Source organism: Pinus tabuliformis, chromosome 1_2 (genome assembly GCF_031772625.1).
Source record: "Pinus tabuliformis cultivar Carrire ecotype Pingquan chromosome 1_2, CPIR1, whole genome shotgun sequence".
NCBI lineage: Eukaryota > Viridiplantae > Streptophyta > Pinopsida > Pinales > Pinaceae > Pinus > Pinus tabuliformis.
Window position 1 is genome coordinate 1,037,000,197 of NC_142298.1, and position 16,101 is coordinate 1,037,016,297.

Sequence of the window (16,101 nt, forward strand, 5' to 3'; positions counted from 1 at the left end):
AGTGCTGGTATCAGTGAGTGCCGGTGGTTCATCTTTCCTAATAGCATAGTCTATGTCCATCCACCCCAAATGAAGGAGAACTCTCTCCTTCCAGACCTTATAGTTATCTCCCTTAAGTTCAAGAATATCACAACGAATTTAAGAGAAATTTGTAGGTTGTACAACTGCATAAAATTAAAGATCACACGCTTATGTTAAATTTGAGGCCTAAATAAAATTTCATGCTTTACGAATGTAAATCATGCTTAAAATTGAATCTAATGACACAAAAATTCTCCGTGGACTAAATTTTCAATTCAAGCAGATTCAATTATTCTTTATGATATAATTTATCAAATTATCCACTTAATTCATAATTCTAAAGGGTATATTATAATTTGATATAAATTCTATCTTAGATTTGAACTTTATGATAAAACTATTAATTCATAATCCCTGTGGGTAAGTTATGAATAATTTAATATTTTATCCTAATTAATTATATAAATATAATAAAAATTCATGTGGGATAAAATTTATTATATTTAGTATAATTAATTACACTTAATGTTTAAATATTCTTTATGTGATCCTAATCAATCATAATATATAATATTATTTAATTAGAGATGTTGTGGCTATTCTCTAATCAATTAAAAATTATATGGATCATTCAGACATTATTTCTTTTATGCCTAAAAAATTAGCTTGATATGAGAATAATGATAATTTGCATAAATAAAACTATAATATTCATGCATAACATTCAACCATGGGTCTCATATACTCATCCAAATTAGCATGTTTTAATTAGAGTAGAAATAATCAATTCATGCAAATTAAATACGAGCATAGTAATAAATTTTGCACAACAATTATCCAAATTGCATATAATTAAACCAAATAAATATTATAAGCATAAAAAATAAGCAAAAATTAAACATATTTCCAAATAAATGCCTTAATTCAGAAAATCCTCTAAATATGGCATTGAGCCAAATAGAGCATGTCTATAAACACCAAGGCAGAGATAAAATATGCTCTGATACCAAATGTTTGCTGAATAACGATTCTATAATGCGGAATAAACACTTAAAAGAATCGAAAAACTTTAATACCCAAGAAATCATACCTCCGGCCATTGATGCTGCTCACACTCCAAAACCAAACTTTCTGCTACGCTTGAGGCAGTCCCTTCTTTTGTTTTTTGATGTGTTTACATGCGTTGTTGGCTAGATCAAAACCGGTAGTCTCAAAGACCTCCTTGGATGGATGCATGCAGGAAAGAAATAAGAGATTCCAAAACTCGCCCGCCGGCCTTCTTCCTTCCAGTATCAAAACTTTACTTATTTGTATTGAAAACCCGCGTCAAGGCAAGGCAAGTGAGCATATAAAAGCTGAAGAGAGAAATTTTGTGGTGCATCAAGGCTGCTTACTGACGAAATTAGAATTCGTATCAACACATTCTGCTATTTTGCTTTCGTGAAATTAACACACTCACACTTCGTCCAGAATCTTATCACCTCTGAGCAACTCCCAGGTGAACGTCAAAAGCACGCGTGAAACCGGTGAATCATATGAAACTGCGCCCTCCCTCAGCTTTGCAAACGCTGCCCTTAGATTTACAAAAATTCACCCAAAATCTCTCATCCGTGAGGCACTTCCAAGCTCTGCTCACTCTAATTTGATGGTGTAAGACTGAAGGGGATTGAGTTAGTGAGCTTGGGGACCAAACATAAGTATTTATAGCCAAGCTTCCATCAAGCTTCTGTTGGCTATGTGTCAAGTGTTCCATAGATCATGGTAGAGAACTGCAGAGGGAGTAATGGACCACTCCAGGAGCTCCCAACAAGAAATTAATTAACTGAAGATAGTTTCCGTAATTGAAGGAAATAACTGCAGTTGGTTTCCGTAATTTAAGGAAATGACTGCAGTTGATTTCCAGATTATCGACGGCCGTTGGGAGAGGGAGCTTAACACGAGATAAGTGACTGCTACACCCATGGAATATTTGTATCAAGCAAATCCACTTGAATAGATTACTTCGTGTCGCTTCAACTACAGAGCCTGACCTTGAAAATATCAAGATAATTGAACTATATATATATATATATATATATATATATATACATATATATACATATATATATATATACATATACATATATATACATATACATATATATATATACATATACATATATATATATATATATACATATACATATACATATATATATATATATATATATATATATATATATATAATTTTAATATCCATTAACATTATTAATTTATTTATATATATAATATAAAAAAAATTTCTTCATAAAAATATTAAAATACTCTTTTTAAAATTAAATTAATATTTAAATTTTTTTAATATTCATTAACATTATTAATGAATATTAACATTATAAATTTGTCCTAACTGCGGCTCCACGAACTAATAACTCAATCCACAACCTTGTAGGGTTCTAGAGCGTTTGTCCAAACAAGGCTCCATGACTAGTAACTCAACCCACCGAGGGCTCCAAAGCGTTTGTCCAACCAAGGCTCCAGGAATAATAACTTAACCCAAGCTGCTTCAGGGCTCCAGACCGTTTGTTCCAACCAACAGCTCCAAGAACTAATAACTCAACCCACAACATAAGGAACCTGAGCACAAATCAGAAACAACAGTGGAAAAACCCACAAAACCATGGCTATCCAGAAAATGGCAAGGTTATGCAAACCACAGTCAATCTAGGCAGTCCTCCATGCCAATGACATATCATAATCATATAACTACATGCATATACCACATGTGCCAAAACTAGCAAGGAAATCATACATGCAACTCAATACCTACAAAGCAAACCCGTTGTAGCTGTTGATCTCACTGTCCCTTGCGCTTTCCTACTTTCCTTTACCTTCTTTCTCCAAATCCAATGTAAATTAGAGTGCTCCAACAATGCTACAAGAGTTCTCTAAGTGTGCAAGAGTATGAGAGAGAGCTCCAAAACAGAACTAACAAAAGGTTGAACTGACAAAAGCTGTGAATTGATCCTCATAAGTCTTTTATCATTGAGGCCTCTATTTTCTTCATTTTTCCTCAATTTTCCTTCAATTTTTCTCACATGTAATTTTGTGACCTTTCATCTTCATTTTCTCCCATTTTCCATTTTTTTTCATAAATAAATGCCAATTATTGCCTCTTTGCCTTTGCCAATGCCTTTTCCTATTTCCATAGCATTTATTAATCACCAGTGACCCCCATCACTATGTTTTGTCGAACATTAAGATTGGAATACATGTCTCGTGACCTTGGTTATTATTTTTATTTATTTACATAGGAAATCAACCAGGGGTTGTTACAGGAGGAAACAACTTCCTGTTTCCATGCACTCACGCTAGGCCCCATCCACAGGACCTGAATCAACATATGGAGTGCACTGAATAACACCTTGGTGTCCCACCCCTAGCTGAAGTCATTCCAAGTGACAACAAAGATCCCATCCAAGTTATAGCCATGGATTCTGATCCTTCTGCTTAGTTTATGCCATGCTTCTTCTCCACTAGTTTTTCATTCCTATATTATGTTTCCAAAGCTGATTAAGCCAACTTTTGAGTTTCTGTATGTTAAAGTGGGACTCTCTAAATACTTTGTTATTTCTCGCCTTTCTACAAAGAGTGAACTTTTGTCTTTGGTTTGGTCTCCCTAGTGAGAGACTGACATAAGACATCTTGATATTATCATATAATTCACAATTTAGAAGGAAATACAATTTACCAAAAAAAATTTAAAAATCATATATTTGTTTTATTATGTTATAATTAATTAAATAAGATTACTTGTTTTTATATAATAATATTTTATATTATAAAATACTATTCCATAAATATTAAATAAAAATTTATGGTTTATTTTATTACACAATATATTTATTATGAATTTAATACATTATTTTTAAAAATTAAATCTATTTGATAGGATAATAATCATTCTTCTTTATTTTTTCAAAATAAATCTAATTAACTATCAGAAATTTCTATAAAAAATATTTATATATTTTAATTAGTGTTAAGAAGAATGAAACATTGTTAAGATAAAAATTAATTTTCATGAGCTTTATCGTAAAACTGGGCACTGGTCAATTCCCTAAACACCATGGGATGAAAGAGTTGGTCACCCTTGCGATACTAAGAGGGTGGATGATGAAAACTACTTTCTCTTCAATTGTCCATTTTATACTCCCATTTCATCTAATTTTTTAACTATTTGTCACATTACCAACTTTGAGAAGGTGGATGATGAAAACTACTTTCTCTTAAATTGTCCATTTTATACTCATATTTCATCTAATTTTAAAAATATTTGTCACATTACCAACTTTATTGCCTTTTAAGTTAGCAAAATTACGGTGATGTTGGAACACTTCTCTCACTACTTCTAAAACATTAGAAATAAAAAGAATTCCCATTAAACTATTGCCTTTTTAAATCCTTGTAAACCCTATAGAATTTAGTGGAAGTTAATCATATCACCATTATCAATAAAAATATACTTTTAATATATTATAAATTAAGACTTATAAAAAATAAAATACCACATTTTCATTATAATTTGTTAAATTGATATTATATGTGTGTGTGGTGGGGAGGGGCAAAGGTACATAGTCCCTAGAGATAAGTCACTGCTACACCCATAAAATATTTGTATCAAGCAAATCCATTTGAATAGATTACTTCGTGTCGCTTCAACTATAGAGCCTGACCTCAAAAATATCAAGAGAATTCAACCTATAACCTCATAATAACAAATATAATTTAATGATAGAAAATCAACTAATTAAACTAATCTTTTATACAAATGTTTAAAATTAATTTAATATTTATAAATTTTTAATATCCATTAACATTATTAATTTATTATTTATATATAAAATATAGAGAATTTTTCTTCACAAAAATATTAAAATACCACTTTATCTAACTTGTTTTTCCCATTTTTTAATATTTTTGATGATGTGGCTTTGTTGCGATAGAATTGTTATATTTAAAGTTATGGCCACACCATCAAATTTTAAAAAATATATCAAGTTGATAGAGGTGGCACTCTAATATTTTTCATGCATTCCTACTTTTCTCCGTGACATGGTTAGGAATTATGCTAAAGTTTACTTGCAAGACACGCAACCATACATACCCTTTTCAATCCTCTGATTTCTCTTTGATATGCAAAGTTTGTGAATATTACACCATGTCCCATCAAGTCCTATCCATTTTATTCTTCACCCTCATTCATGAATATAATGGATAGGTCATTTTTCCAAATATATATAATATCCTTTTACATTTTCCTTTTACAAGGATGCGATTTTTATTTTTTTTTTATTTTTATTTTTAAATATTATTTTAATTTTGTAATATAAATATATTTATTGTAAACATTTATCTTATTCAGTCGTTGCTAAAGAAAAATGTTGTTCCGCGAGTAACACTTATAATATAAATATTATTTTATATCGTTCTTTCATATTTAACTATATATAAATAGTAATTATTTTTTAATATAAATGTATTTGATTATATATATATATTTATGAATAGGTAATTAAGTTGGTTTCCTTGGATACAAGTTGATTCTAATTTTTATTATTATAATTTTAGGTGTTTATATATGTTTTTTGGGCAACCACAAATGAATAGGGGAATTTGAACTTTATACCTACATATAATATATCATGACACAACACTTTTTTTTTTCTGAATAAGACTAAGCTATTATATTACAAAAAAGCAAAAATTACATCAGCAGTATTACAACAGAGCCAAAGCCCTGTGATTCTTGTCGTAGGACTGACAGTAGGCTCAGGAATAATCATCTCCAGAATTACAAAGGATTGACACTTGAACCAAATCGACATTCATGAGACCGACATACATATTTGGCCGAGACTGAAACACATGGAGTCTGACACAGCTATAGATAGCCGACACTGTAACAGAGAAGGACAGAATTATATAATGACATAGAACAGACACATATAAGATAGCGATGAGAGCAGACAGTGAAAAAATTCCTTGCTTAGAAACCTGTAGCGAAATGCTGGGCGAACTATTCATCATCTGTGGTGTGCGGGTCGTCCTCCATTTTGCATCTGGGAGGCTGGTGGATGTCCGGTTCGGTGGGAACGTTGCGCAGCACAGGTTCTGCATATCAACTGTGGGAGCCAACCCAGGAATCCGCGGAGGGCTGGCATGAGGAGCCTCTTCTTGACCCCGAGGGTTGCTGCAGTGCTCCACCGAAACCGTTACAAAGAAAGTGGAATTTGACAGTGTACATGGAATGCGGTATCTTACCATTGGATGCTCAGAGTGCCCACATTCCATCCGCTCATGGTGTTCCGCTGCTCTTCCTCTGCCCACAGCCCTTCCCCTGGTACGTCCGCGTTCAGAAGAAACCTCGATTGAAGAGGAGGGGGAGGGGGCTTGCCTCTGAGACGAGGCCCTGCCTCTATAACTCCCGCGCCTACTGATCCCTCGTTGGCGCTCTCGCTGCATCCTTGAATTGGGCGGGTAGCAGGTGTATTCTTGCGTAACCTCCCTCGGAACCAGACTCCCAATCCTTATACCAGGCTGCGGGTAGCAGGTATACACCACCGCCGAGTTCCCAGTCCTTATACAAGACTGCGGGTGAATGACAGGGATGTCATACTTCTCCAAATTGCTCAGATTGAAGGAATACCCCCTCGCTGCCTCAGAACCTCCACATCCGCTCTCAGAACCCGAACAGGAGCCCACACAGTGAGCCACCACCACCTCCCTCAGGACCAGAGCATGAGCAAACGCAAATTGCGGGAGAATGTCCGAGAAGCTGTGGCTTTGAAGCGCCATGTTCCAGTTACCAAGACGTGCAGTTAATGCCGAAGGGTCTCGTCTGCCTTGAACCATTACCTGCGTTCTTAAATGCTGCATGCGGCTACAACTAATGCGAATCCTTCTGGTATACGTGGCTCGTCCGGGCGGACACATGCCCTTATGACGAGCCACAAACCTCCTATGCCGTATAACCACCCGCATCCGGGATATCATGACACAACACTTAATTTTCATTGCCATTGCCTATTAAACTGCCTCTTAGAAACTGTTATATAAATAATAATAATTATATAATTATTTAATTTTATCACATGAAAAATATTCAATTATATTAAATAATTAAGTATAGATAACATTGCATATTTATATATAATTATAGATTATTTAATATAATTATACATATCTATATCTATATCTAGTTATATAAAAGCAAAAACATTATATTTAAAAATACATATTTTTATTTAAATAATAGATAATTGAAGAGTTTGGTAGAATTATAACTTCTAAGCATGTACATATGCCCCTTTCACACCCACATGTGAATTAGAGGATTTGAATTATAGATCTTTTAGCATGACAAGAGATCAATTCCAACCGCTACCATTATAACCTGTAGGCATATATCTATGCCCTTTCCACATGCAAAGATGAAACAAAAAATTTGAATCATAAACCTATTGAAATATAATACTTCATTTACATGACTATAACTAGTTAAACTCCCTAAAAACTAGAATAAATAAAATTATTATTAATATAAGATTTATATAATTATTAAGTAAATGTTAATATTTTAATAATAAAAAATATAAAAAAATTTATATAATTATTAAATAAATAATAATATTTTAATAATAAAAATATATATATTTTTGTGAATTTTATAAAAAATTAAATATAATTAACTTATATTTACTGTAAAAAATTTATAATAAAATATTAATCTCTCACTCTATAATAAATAGAAACTATAGTGTACTGGTCGAATAATGTATCTCTATTTAAAGTTTCGGATATACACTCAAGTTTGAAGTTAGTGGAAGATGCCCATCAATAATTAAATTTGAGTTTTTGATAACAAGTTATCAAAAGATAATAAATACAAAATTAAAATAAACTTATACTCCACTATACTGTACTGGTAGAATATTGTATCTCTCTTTAAAGTTTCGGATATACACTCAAGTTTGAAGTTAGTGGAAGATGCCAATCAATGAATTAAATTTGAGTTTTTGATAACAAGTTATCGAAAGATACCAATCAGTTTGACAAAGTTGATGGTGTTGAGTTAAATATTTTAAAAAAATAAAGTTGAATTATATACGTTATTTTTTTATAATAATACTGAGTTATATGTATTAAAATTAAATTAATTAAATATTTATTTAAAAAATTAATATATATATAGATTTACAAAAATCTTTGTTAGTTTTTTTTTAACTATATTGGAATTTACATAATTTTTTGGGTAATTTTTTCGGCTAGTTAGACTACGGTTTATTTTTGTTCGAGATTTTTTTTTTTGGATTTAAAGAAATAGGTTAACCTCTTAAATAGAGATGTTTAGAAAGACTTTAGAAACGTTTAGAAAGACTTCAGAGAAGTTTAAAAAGAGTGAAAATTTGCCTATTAAAAATTAATATTGTGTAATTCTAACTTTATTTATTAAAAATCTATTATGTAATTCCAAGTGACGTAATTTTTTTTAGATAATAATGTTAAGTGTACTCTCTGACATCTCTCATTTCAGAGTTGTTTAGATCTGGTCTATCTGACATCTATTTTTTTGCTAAGGATGATAGGCTTATATCGCCTCAAGGGACTATCTGTATGCTTTTTCTGAAAGGAAGACTGGGCATTTCTATGCCTCATATGTATTGATGATCTTTATATACTCTTAATATAACGCTATATTGATTTTTTTTCTCTGAAAAAATAAATAAATATACCTACCATTACCATTAATTTCATAACTAAATTATAATATCTTTTAACTTTTTCTTTAAGGAAAAAAACTATTATATTTATACCTATTAATTAAATTTTGTGAAAAAACATGTTATCTTTTTAAAATTGTACAATTTCAGTAATAAAATGTTGTAACCAATATAGTTATAAACTATCAAATATCCATGAAAAAACAAAACAACACTACACATAAAAGTTTAAAACTCAGGGTTTGGACAATAACTCTATGCTTACTCAACATGGTTGGGCCGAGGTTGATACCTTTCGGACCTAACCCAGGCTACCTAACCCAGGCTACCTTCCTTTACTTCCAAGTCCCATGGGCAAAACTAAGATTCTGCTACCCATTCTCTTCATCGTCCTTCCTTGTTCATCGGACACAGTCAGAATCCTAACATTCAGACGAGACGCGACAATCTACCTACCGACCTCTATGGATACCAATATTTCTCTCATTTTCCCATAACCATAATCACTACGCGCTGATAATCATATCAGCACTCTGCTGCAATCAGTAATGTATTTTGTTTCTTTCTATCCTAACTGTGACATGCAATAGTGGCAGCTACTGCATATCCTGAGTTCTGCCAGAAAATGAAGATTTGGTGGCAAACTTTTGGAGACTGACAACTTCTGTTCTGCAGTTGGTATTTCTAATCTCTTTATTCAACACTGATTTTTGTTATCCACTGGTTTTACCTGCGACTTTTCTGTGCTGGGTATTTCTGTTCAGGGGATGTCAGCTTCCTTTATGCAACTGGGTATTTCTCATCTCTTTACCAAACTTTCTTCTATCTTATCCTTGAAATCCCCACAGTATTTTTTCTGCGATTTTCAAGGGATGCTGTTTTTGGGCTGATTCATTCTTCTGTGAGCGTGATATGAAGTTTACTGTTATTACATTGCATGCATCCCTTATTAGAGAGCCATCTGCTTTTTGCTATGCAATCCCTAGATTTTATGAATTTGTGTCTATTTAATTTAACCCTCTTCTGCTCTTCTGCGACAAATATATCCATGTGGGCAGATTCTTGCAAACCTATAGGTTTCTACAAGTGACAAATTTTAAGCTCTGAATTTCTTTGGGGGGCTTCATCCCTGTTTGAAATGTGTCTGCCTCCAGTTCTCTCACTTGGACAAATTTTGAGATGGGTTGCATTCCTTTTAATACATTTGATACACAAGTCCTGTGCTCAGACCACTGACTTTGATTTCTCAATCCTTTCTCTCACAAATCTGACACTTTTGGGAGATGCTCATCTGAAGAATGGTACAGTGAGCCTTAGCAGAGAGCTGGGAGTACCAACTTCAAGTGCAGGTAGGGCATTGTACAACAGACCAGTTAGATTTCTGGACCCTTCTACGAAAGTTTCTGCTTCTTTCAAAACACGTTTCTCGTTTTCTGTAACCAATGTGGGTCCTGTTCCTGTTTCAATTGGGGATGGATTAGCATTTGTTATTGCTCCAGATGATCACACTCTGGGTAGCACTGGAGGCTATTTGGGGGTGATGAGTCCAACAGGCCTCAATGAACCCTCCCCCCTGCCTGGGAATACAATTGCAGTGGAATTTGATACTTTTTTGGATGTAGAATTCCACGATCCTAATGGAAACCATATAGGTTTAGACATCAACAACATGACTTCCGTAGCGGTAGCGGATTTGGGTAGCATAAATATAGATATGAAGACCGGTAATCTCATCACAGCATGGATTGAATATGATAATATAGCGGAAGTTTTGAATGTAAGCATGAGCTATACCAATCAGAAGCCCTCCGAACCAATTCTATCTGTTGAGACTGATTTGTCGAGCTATTTAAACGAGTTTATGTATGTTGGGTTCTCTGCTTCAACAGGAGGTAGCACAGAGATTCATGATGTTGAGTGGTGGAGTTTTTCGAGCTTCGGCCCTCCAAGTTCTAATGAGAGTCCTTCAAAATCTCCTGTTTACCAACCTTCTTCGGCATTCTTTTCTCCGCTAGGCACTGATGAGAAACCTCCTGTCCCTTCAGCTCCAATACCTGTTCACAAAAGAGGGTGCCATAGTCATTCATGCATGCACAGAGGGTCAATTGCAGGCATTGCAACAGGAGGTGCTGTTGTTGTTGCATTGGCCACTGGATTGTTTGTCTGGTTCTGTTACAAGCGCAGAGGATTGAAAAGGACAGACACATTTAGTTCAGATATTGTGAAATTGCCTCGGAAATTCACCTACAGAGAGCTCAGCAATGCTACCAAAGGATTCAACGCGGCTAGAGTTGTGGGTCATGGTGCATTTGGGACAGTTTATAAAGGGATTCTGCCTGATGATGGAGCTTTGGTGGCAGTGAAGAGATCTACCTGCAACAATCAAGGGAAGAATGAATTTCTTGCAGAGCTCTCAATCATAGGACGACTTAGTCATCGAAACCTAGTCCATCTGCAAGGATGGTGTCATGAGAAAGGAGAGATTCTTTTGGTCTATGATTACATGTCGAATAGTAGCTTGGATAAGATCCTTTTTCAAGAAGGTGGAGGACTGGTGCTGTCATGGGAAAATAGATGCAAGATAGTGATGGGGGTTGCATCTGCATTGGCATATTTACATGGTGGATGGGAAAAGCAGGTGGTTCACAGAGATGTTAAGTCCAGTAATATAATGTTAGATGGATCTTTCAATGCAAGGCTAGGAGATTTTGGGCTTGCTCGGCTTATAGAGCACAATAAGAGCCCTGATGCAACTTTAACGGCAGGAACAATGGGGTACCTTGCTCCTGAGTATTTATTCTCGGGAAAGGCCTCAGACAAAACAGATGTCTTCAGCTTTGGGGCAGTCGTTTTGGAAGTTGCATGTGGAAGAAGAGCTATTGAGGCAGATACGCGACCTGGAGAGAACAATTTGGTTGATTGGGTTTGGGGTTTGCATAGAGATGGGAAGCTTCTTGAGGCCTCAGACTTAAGATTGAGAGGAAATTTTGATGAGAACGAAATGAGAAGAATGCTGCTGGTTGGACTTCTCTGTTCACATCCCGATCCTGGAGCTAGACCGACAATGATGCAGGTATTGCAGATTATGAGTGGAGAAGCTTCAGTTCCTCATGTTCCTCGGCGCAAGCCTAGCATGTCATTTCATTCTAACCTTCTTCTGAGTCTTCAGGAGGTTGTATCTGATTGTGATCAGAGCCAGGTTTCCAGTTCCTCCACGAGCTTCAAGGACTATTCTTGAACGTGATTGATAATCTTTCAGAGTTAAGTCAGTTCATTTTTCATTCCCCTAATTTGTCATCTCTTCTTGCTTTCTATGGAATACAGAAGTGCCTGTATTACAAGAAACTGGGTCATCAATTGCTTTAAGAAGCCAGTTGCTCAAAGCTTGATGATATTACTGCATGGATATTCTCCATTCAATACAGTCTCACCTGCTGACTTATTAAGGACAGCTAATTCCAGCTTCATTTGATGATTCCAAAGAGAGATGGAAAGTCTCCAGAATCACTGACTCTCAGATATGTGTGCTACGCAATTTTTTTTTCTACTAGTTCTATCTATTTCTTGAATGACTTGAGTTCTGCGCTATGGCATGTGGATCTGCTTCTGGACTAATCACCGATCCAGAGTTGAAGTGAAGGCTGCATTGTTTATTAGTATGATTCATTTTGCTACATTGTTCTGCTGCTTCGTGTATTATACATGCCAGTAACAGGAAATGCATAATGCAACTTCCTCGTGAAAAAAATAAATTTTTTTAGCTGAGAATCTTTTGGAAGAGGTAAATTTCTTTAATTGTATAATCTGGATGCCAATTTGGTTTTTGCAATGTTCCAGGCAGTTCAAAATGGTCATTCATAAGAGGGCTACTTTCAGTGCCAAGAGATTAGGACTCTTATGGCATAGCATACCATTTTTGAAAACTGGTAGAGGTTGGTAAGCTTGAGTCTCAATTTGTTTCGGCCATTATTTTACTTTTTTGTTGGAGGTTTGACACGAAAGATTACTATTTGAAACAGGTTATCTGTTTTACAATTGATGACTGTGGTAAAAGGTTGGCTTGAGACTTGAACCTGTAAACTATATTTCTTTTATCTTGGTTTCTGTGTGAGATCATGTGTAGAGGAGACGGAAGGAAGCACCATCAGTGGAAGAGGTATGCTACCCAATGTAGATGCTTATGATTAATTTGTTGCAGATAGACGTTTATTTTCATTGATCAGTTGACTGTTATTGCCTTTGATTAGTAACATTATTTCCACCCGAGGGAATAAAATGGCCCAATTGGCCAAAAGAGAGACATTGATAAATCCAGAGATATATTTTTCGACCATTTAAGATGTACACAATTGCATGTTATATCCTGTTCTATCTAGGATATTTTGGCAATGTTCCACCAAGTCTCCGGGACGGGGAGACGCGGGTGCGGGGAGACGCACAAAGGGGACGTGTGGGAGAACCCTGAAATTTTAGGGAAATTTAGGGGAGACGGGGAGACGTCGAGGTATATATAATATAATTTTTAATTATATATATTATAAATTTATATATATGTATATAATTTTGAAATTTTCATTTTCATATTCATTGTTCAATAATGCTAATTCATCAAGATTCAATACCATAAGATTCAATAGGAAATTCAAATATTCAAATACAATGTACATTGATCCATATCAATTATCATTCATCAATCATCATTCTATAATTTACATCATTCTATAATTTACATTGAAAACCAAAATAATAACTGAAACTAACATATATTCCAAACAATTGTTTCTATATGATTAAATCAAAAAGTTATAAATAAATTAACTTCTAATATATCTGACCAACCTCTGCTATTTCGCTTTGGTTTTCACTAAAAGAATGACGATAGATGAAACACATACCTGTAATCTTACAATGCTCTTAATTTGTTCACGGTCGAGAGGTTGGAAAACAATATACTCATCAATGCGATGCATGAACTCAGGGCGGAATGTCATTTGAGCCACTTCCATAACCCTGTTCTTCATTCTCTCATACAGTTCCTCTTTTGAGCCAGGTTCATCATCAAGCCTACTTAGAATGTACTGAGAACCAATGTTTGAAGTCATAATAATGACAGTGTTGGTGAAGCTTACAGTTCGACCCTGAGAATCAGTGACCCTTCCGTCATCTAAAATCTGAAGTAGAATATTGAAGGCATCTGTATGTGCCTTCTCAATTTCATCAAACAGAATCACTACATAAGGCCTTCTATGTATAGACTCAGTCAACTGTCCCCCTTCTTCATAACCCACATACCCTAGTGGTGCTCCAATCAGCCTTGAAACTGCATGCTTCTCCATGTATTCACTCATGTCAATCCTCACTAGAGCTTCATCAGTATTAAATAAATAGGATGCAAGAGCCTTAGCTAATTCTATTTTGCCAACACCTGTTGGGCAACGACTCCTAAGTGCTAACAGCAAGCTGCTGCGTGGAGAAGAGTGAGGATGCGCTGAAGCTCTCGTGGGCGCAGTGAGAGCAGATGGAAGAAAAAAATGCGTTGAGGTAAGAGCATAATGAATGGCGGCAGAATGAAAACTTGAAAAATGGAGTTAACCCTAACTTGTTCATGTAATTTTTTATTTGTAATTGTTAATTTAGTTTATTTTTATTTTTTATGTTTTTTTAATAAATTAATTTTCATTTTTAATTTTTTTTTTTTTTTGGTTTATAAAGGGTAATTAGACAAAAATGAAGGGGGGACGCCCAGAAGAACCGCATTTTCGGGGGGACGCCCAGAAGAACCGCATTTTCGGGGGACGCCCAGAAGTACCCCTTTCGGGGAGTCGAGTCTCCCACATTGGGGAAACGCACCCCCTTGCGTCTCCCCGAGTCTCCCCAAAAGGGGGACGTGGGGAAACGCACCCCCGAGAGTCTCCCCGTCCCGGGTGCGTGGGGTGCGAGGGGTGCGCGCACCCCACCCTGGGGGACGCGTCCCCGTGGAACACTGTATTTTGGCAGGTCCAACATTGTTCAATATGTTTTAGTTCCATCAAATTTTCCTGTTCTATGCACAATGCTTCATGTTTCCCTTGATTGTAATTTTAGTCTCCTTTGTTAGCGATTCATTTTTGTTGAAGTTCCTCCAGCACTTACATTTTCATTTATATCGTATGCTTCAAAAGTGCTCTACTCTTGTCCTTTATCTATTACCAGATTACGATCAGCTAGGTCACATTACTTTTTATCTTCCACAATGTTAGGCTTGTACAACACCTCGGTTTCATTTGTAAGGAGACACCACCCAATTGGTATTGAAAAATTGTGGCGTTCTGCATTATTGGTTGATGCATCATAAGCCCAAGTCTATAGTAGTATGTGCTTCTTCTTCCTATATAATGTGGCATCTTCTGCATCACAAGCCCAAGCCTATAGTAGTATGTGCTTCTTTTTCCTATGTAATGTTGCATCTTCTTTCTCATTGCACTAAGACAAGCGAGGCACATTCTACAGCCCTGTATGAGGGAGATGTGTAATATCAATGTCTAACTAAGATGCAACATGTGGCATAAATCAACCCTAAAAAGTAAAATCCATAATATAAAAAACAATTGTAAAAATAGAAACCAAATATTAATTAATATCGAAGTCACCTGACACGGAGATTCGGGACACGTAGGATTCGAGATTCGTGGTGTCGGATTCGGACACGCTGACACCCGGAACAGGACACGTTATATATTATTTTATTAAAATATATATATATATAATATACATATATATTAAAAATTAGATATTATCATATTTCTTACACAAATTTTAATTAATGATACAAATTTATTGATTTCAAACATAGATCTTCATCTATAGCTATTAGCATGCATAGTACATACAAAATTCAAATAAATGTCAGTGGTACCGGTCACATAAATGATAAATCTATTAAAAATTTAAATCATGATTCATAATTCATAACTGAAAAACAACTTACAACTACAAGATAGTAAGATAAACACACTGAGAACTGTAGTTTTCTCATTAAGTCATCAAATCAAAATGTGTTACATAGGTAGTGTTGGTGCAATGCCAATGGCAAATAGAAATAGAAAATATAAAACAACTACAGGTATACAAGCCTCAAGGCATCAATCAGCATCAGAATCAGCATCACTGTCCCCATCATCATGGTCCCCACTGCTCTCCTCGACATCCTCGTACTCCGCTGTATCCATAGTCGCCTCTGCATCTGCTGGTATGGAGGTTGACCCCTCTAAGTCATCAAATCTAACAGGCTCTAGCACTGGATCATTGAGATCCATGTTGGCCAATGCCAACTCAACAG

The 16,101-nt window shown here is 35.1% G+C and overlaps 1 protein-coding gene and 1 pseudogene across 1 annotated transcript; one reads left to right on the forward strand and one right to left on the reverse strand.

The window, feature by feature from the left end:
• The first annotated feature begins 9,102 nt into the window (after nucleotides 1-9,102).
• LOC149209675 (L-type lectin-domain containing receptor kinase VIII.1-like) lies at nucleotides 9,103-12,457 on the forward strand. The gene has a single exon (XM_089396464.1). The coding sequence runs from the start codon at nucleotides 9,922-9,924 to the stop codon at nucleotides 12,019-12,021; it is 2,100 nt and encodes a 699-aa protein (XP_089252590.1). The 5' UTR covers nucleotides 9,103-9,921; the 3' UTR covers nucleotides 12,022-12,457.
• Nucleotides 12,458-13,627: 1,170 nt separating this feature from the next.
• LOC149209676 (chaperone protein ClpB3, chloroplastic pseudogene) lies at nucleotides 13,628-14,119 on the reverse strand (annotated as a pseudogene).
• Between the last annotated feature and the right edge of the window lie 1,982 nt (nucleotides 14,120-16,101).

What these genes read in the sequence shown, in the direction of transcription:
- LOC149209675 (XM_089396464.1), top strand. Translation starts at nt 9,922, where the DNA reads ATGTGTCTGCCTCCAGTTCTCTCACTTGGACAAATTTTGAGATGGGTT.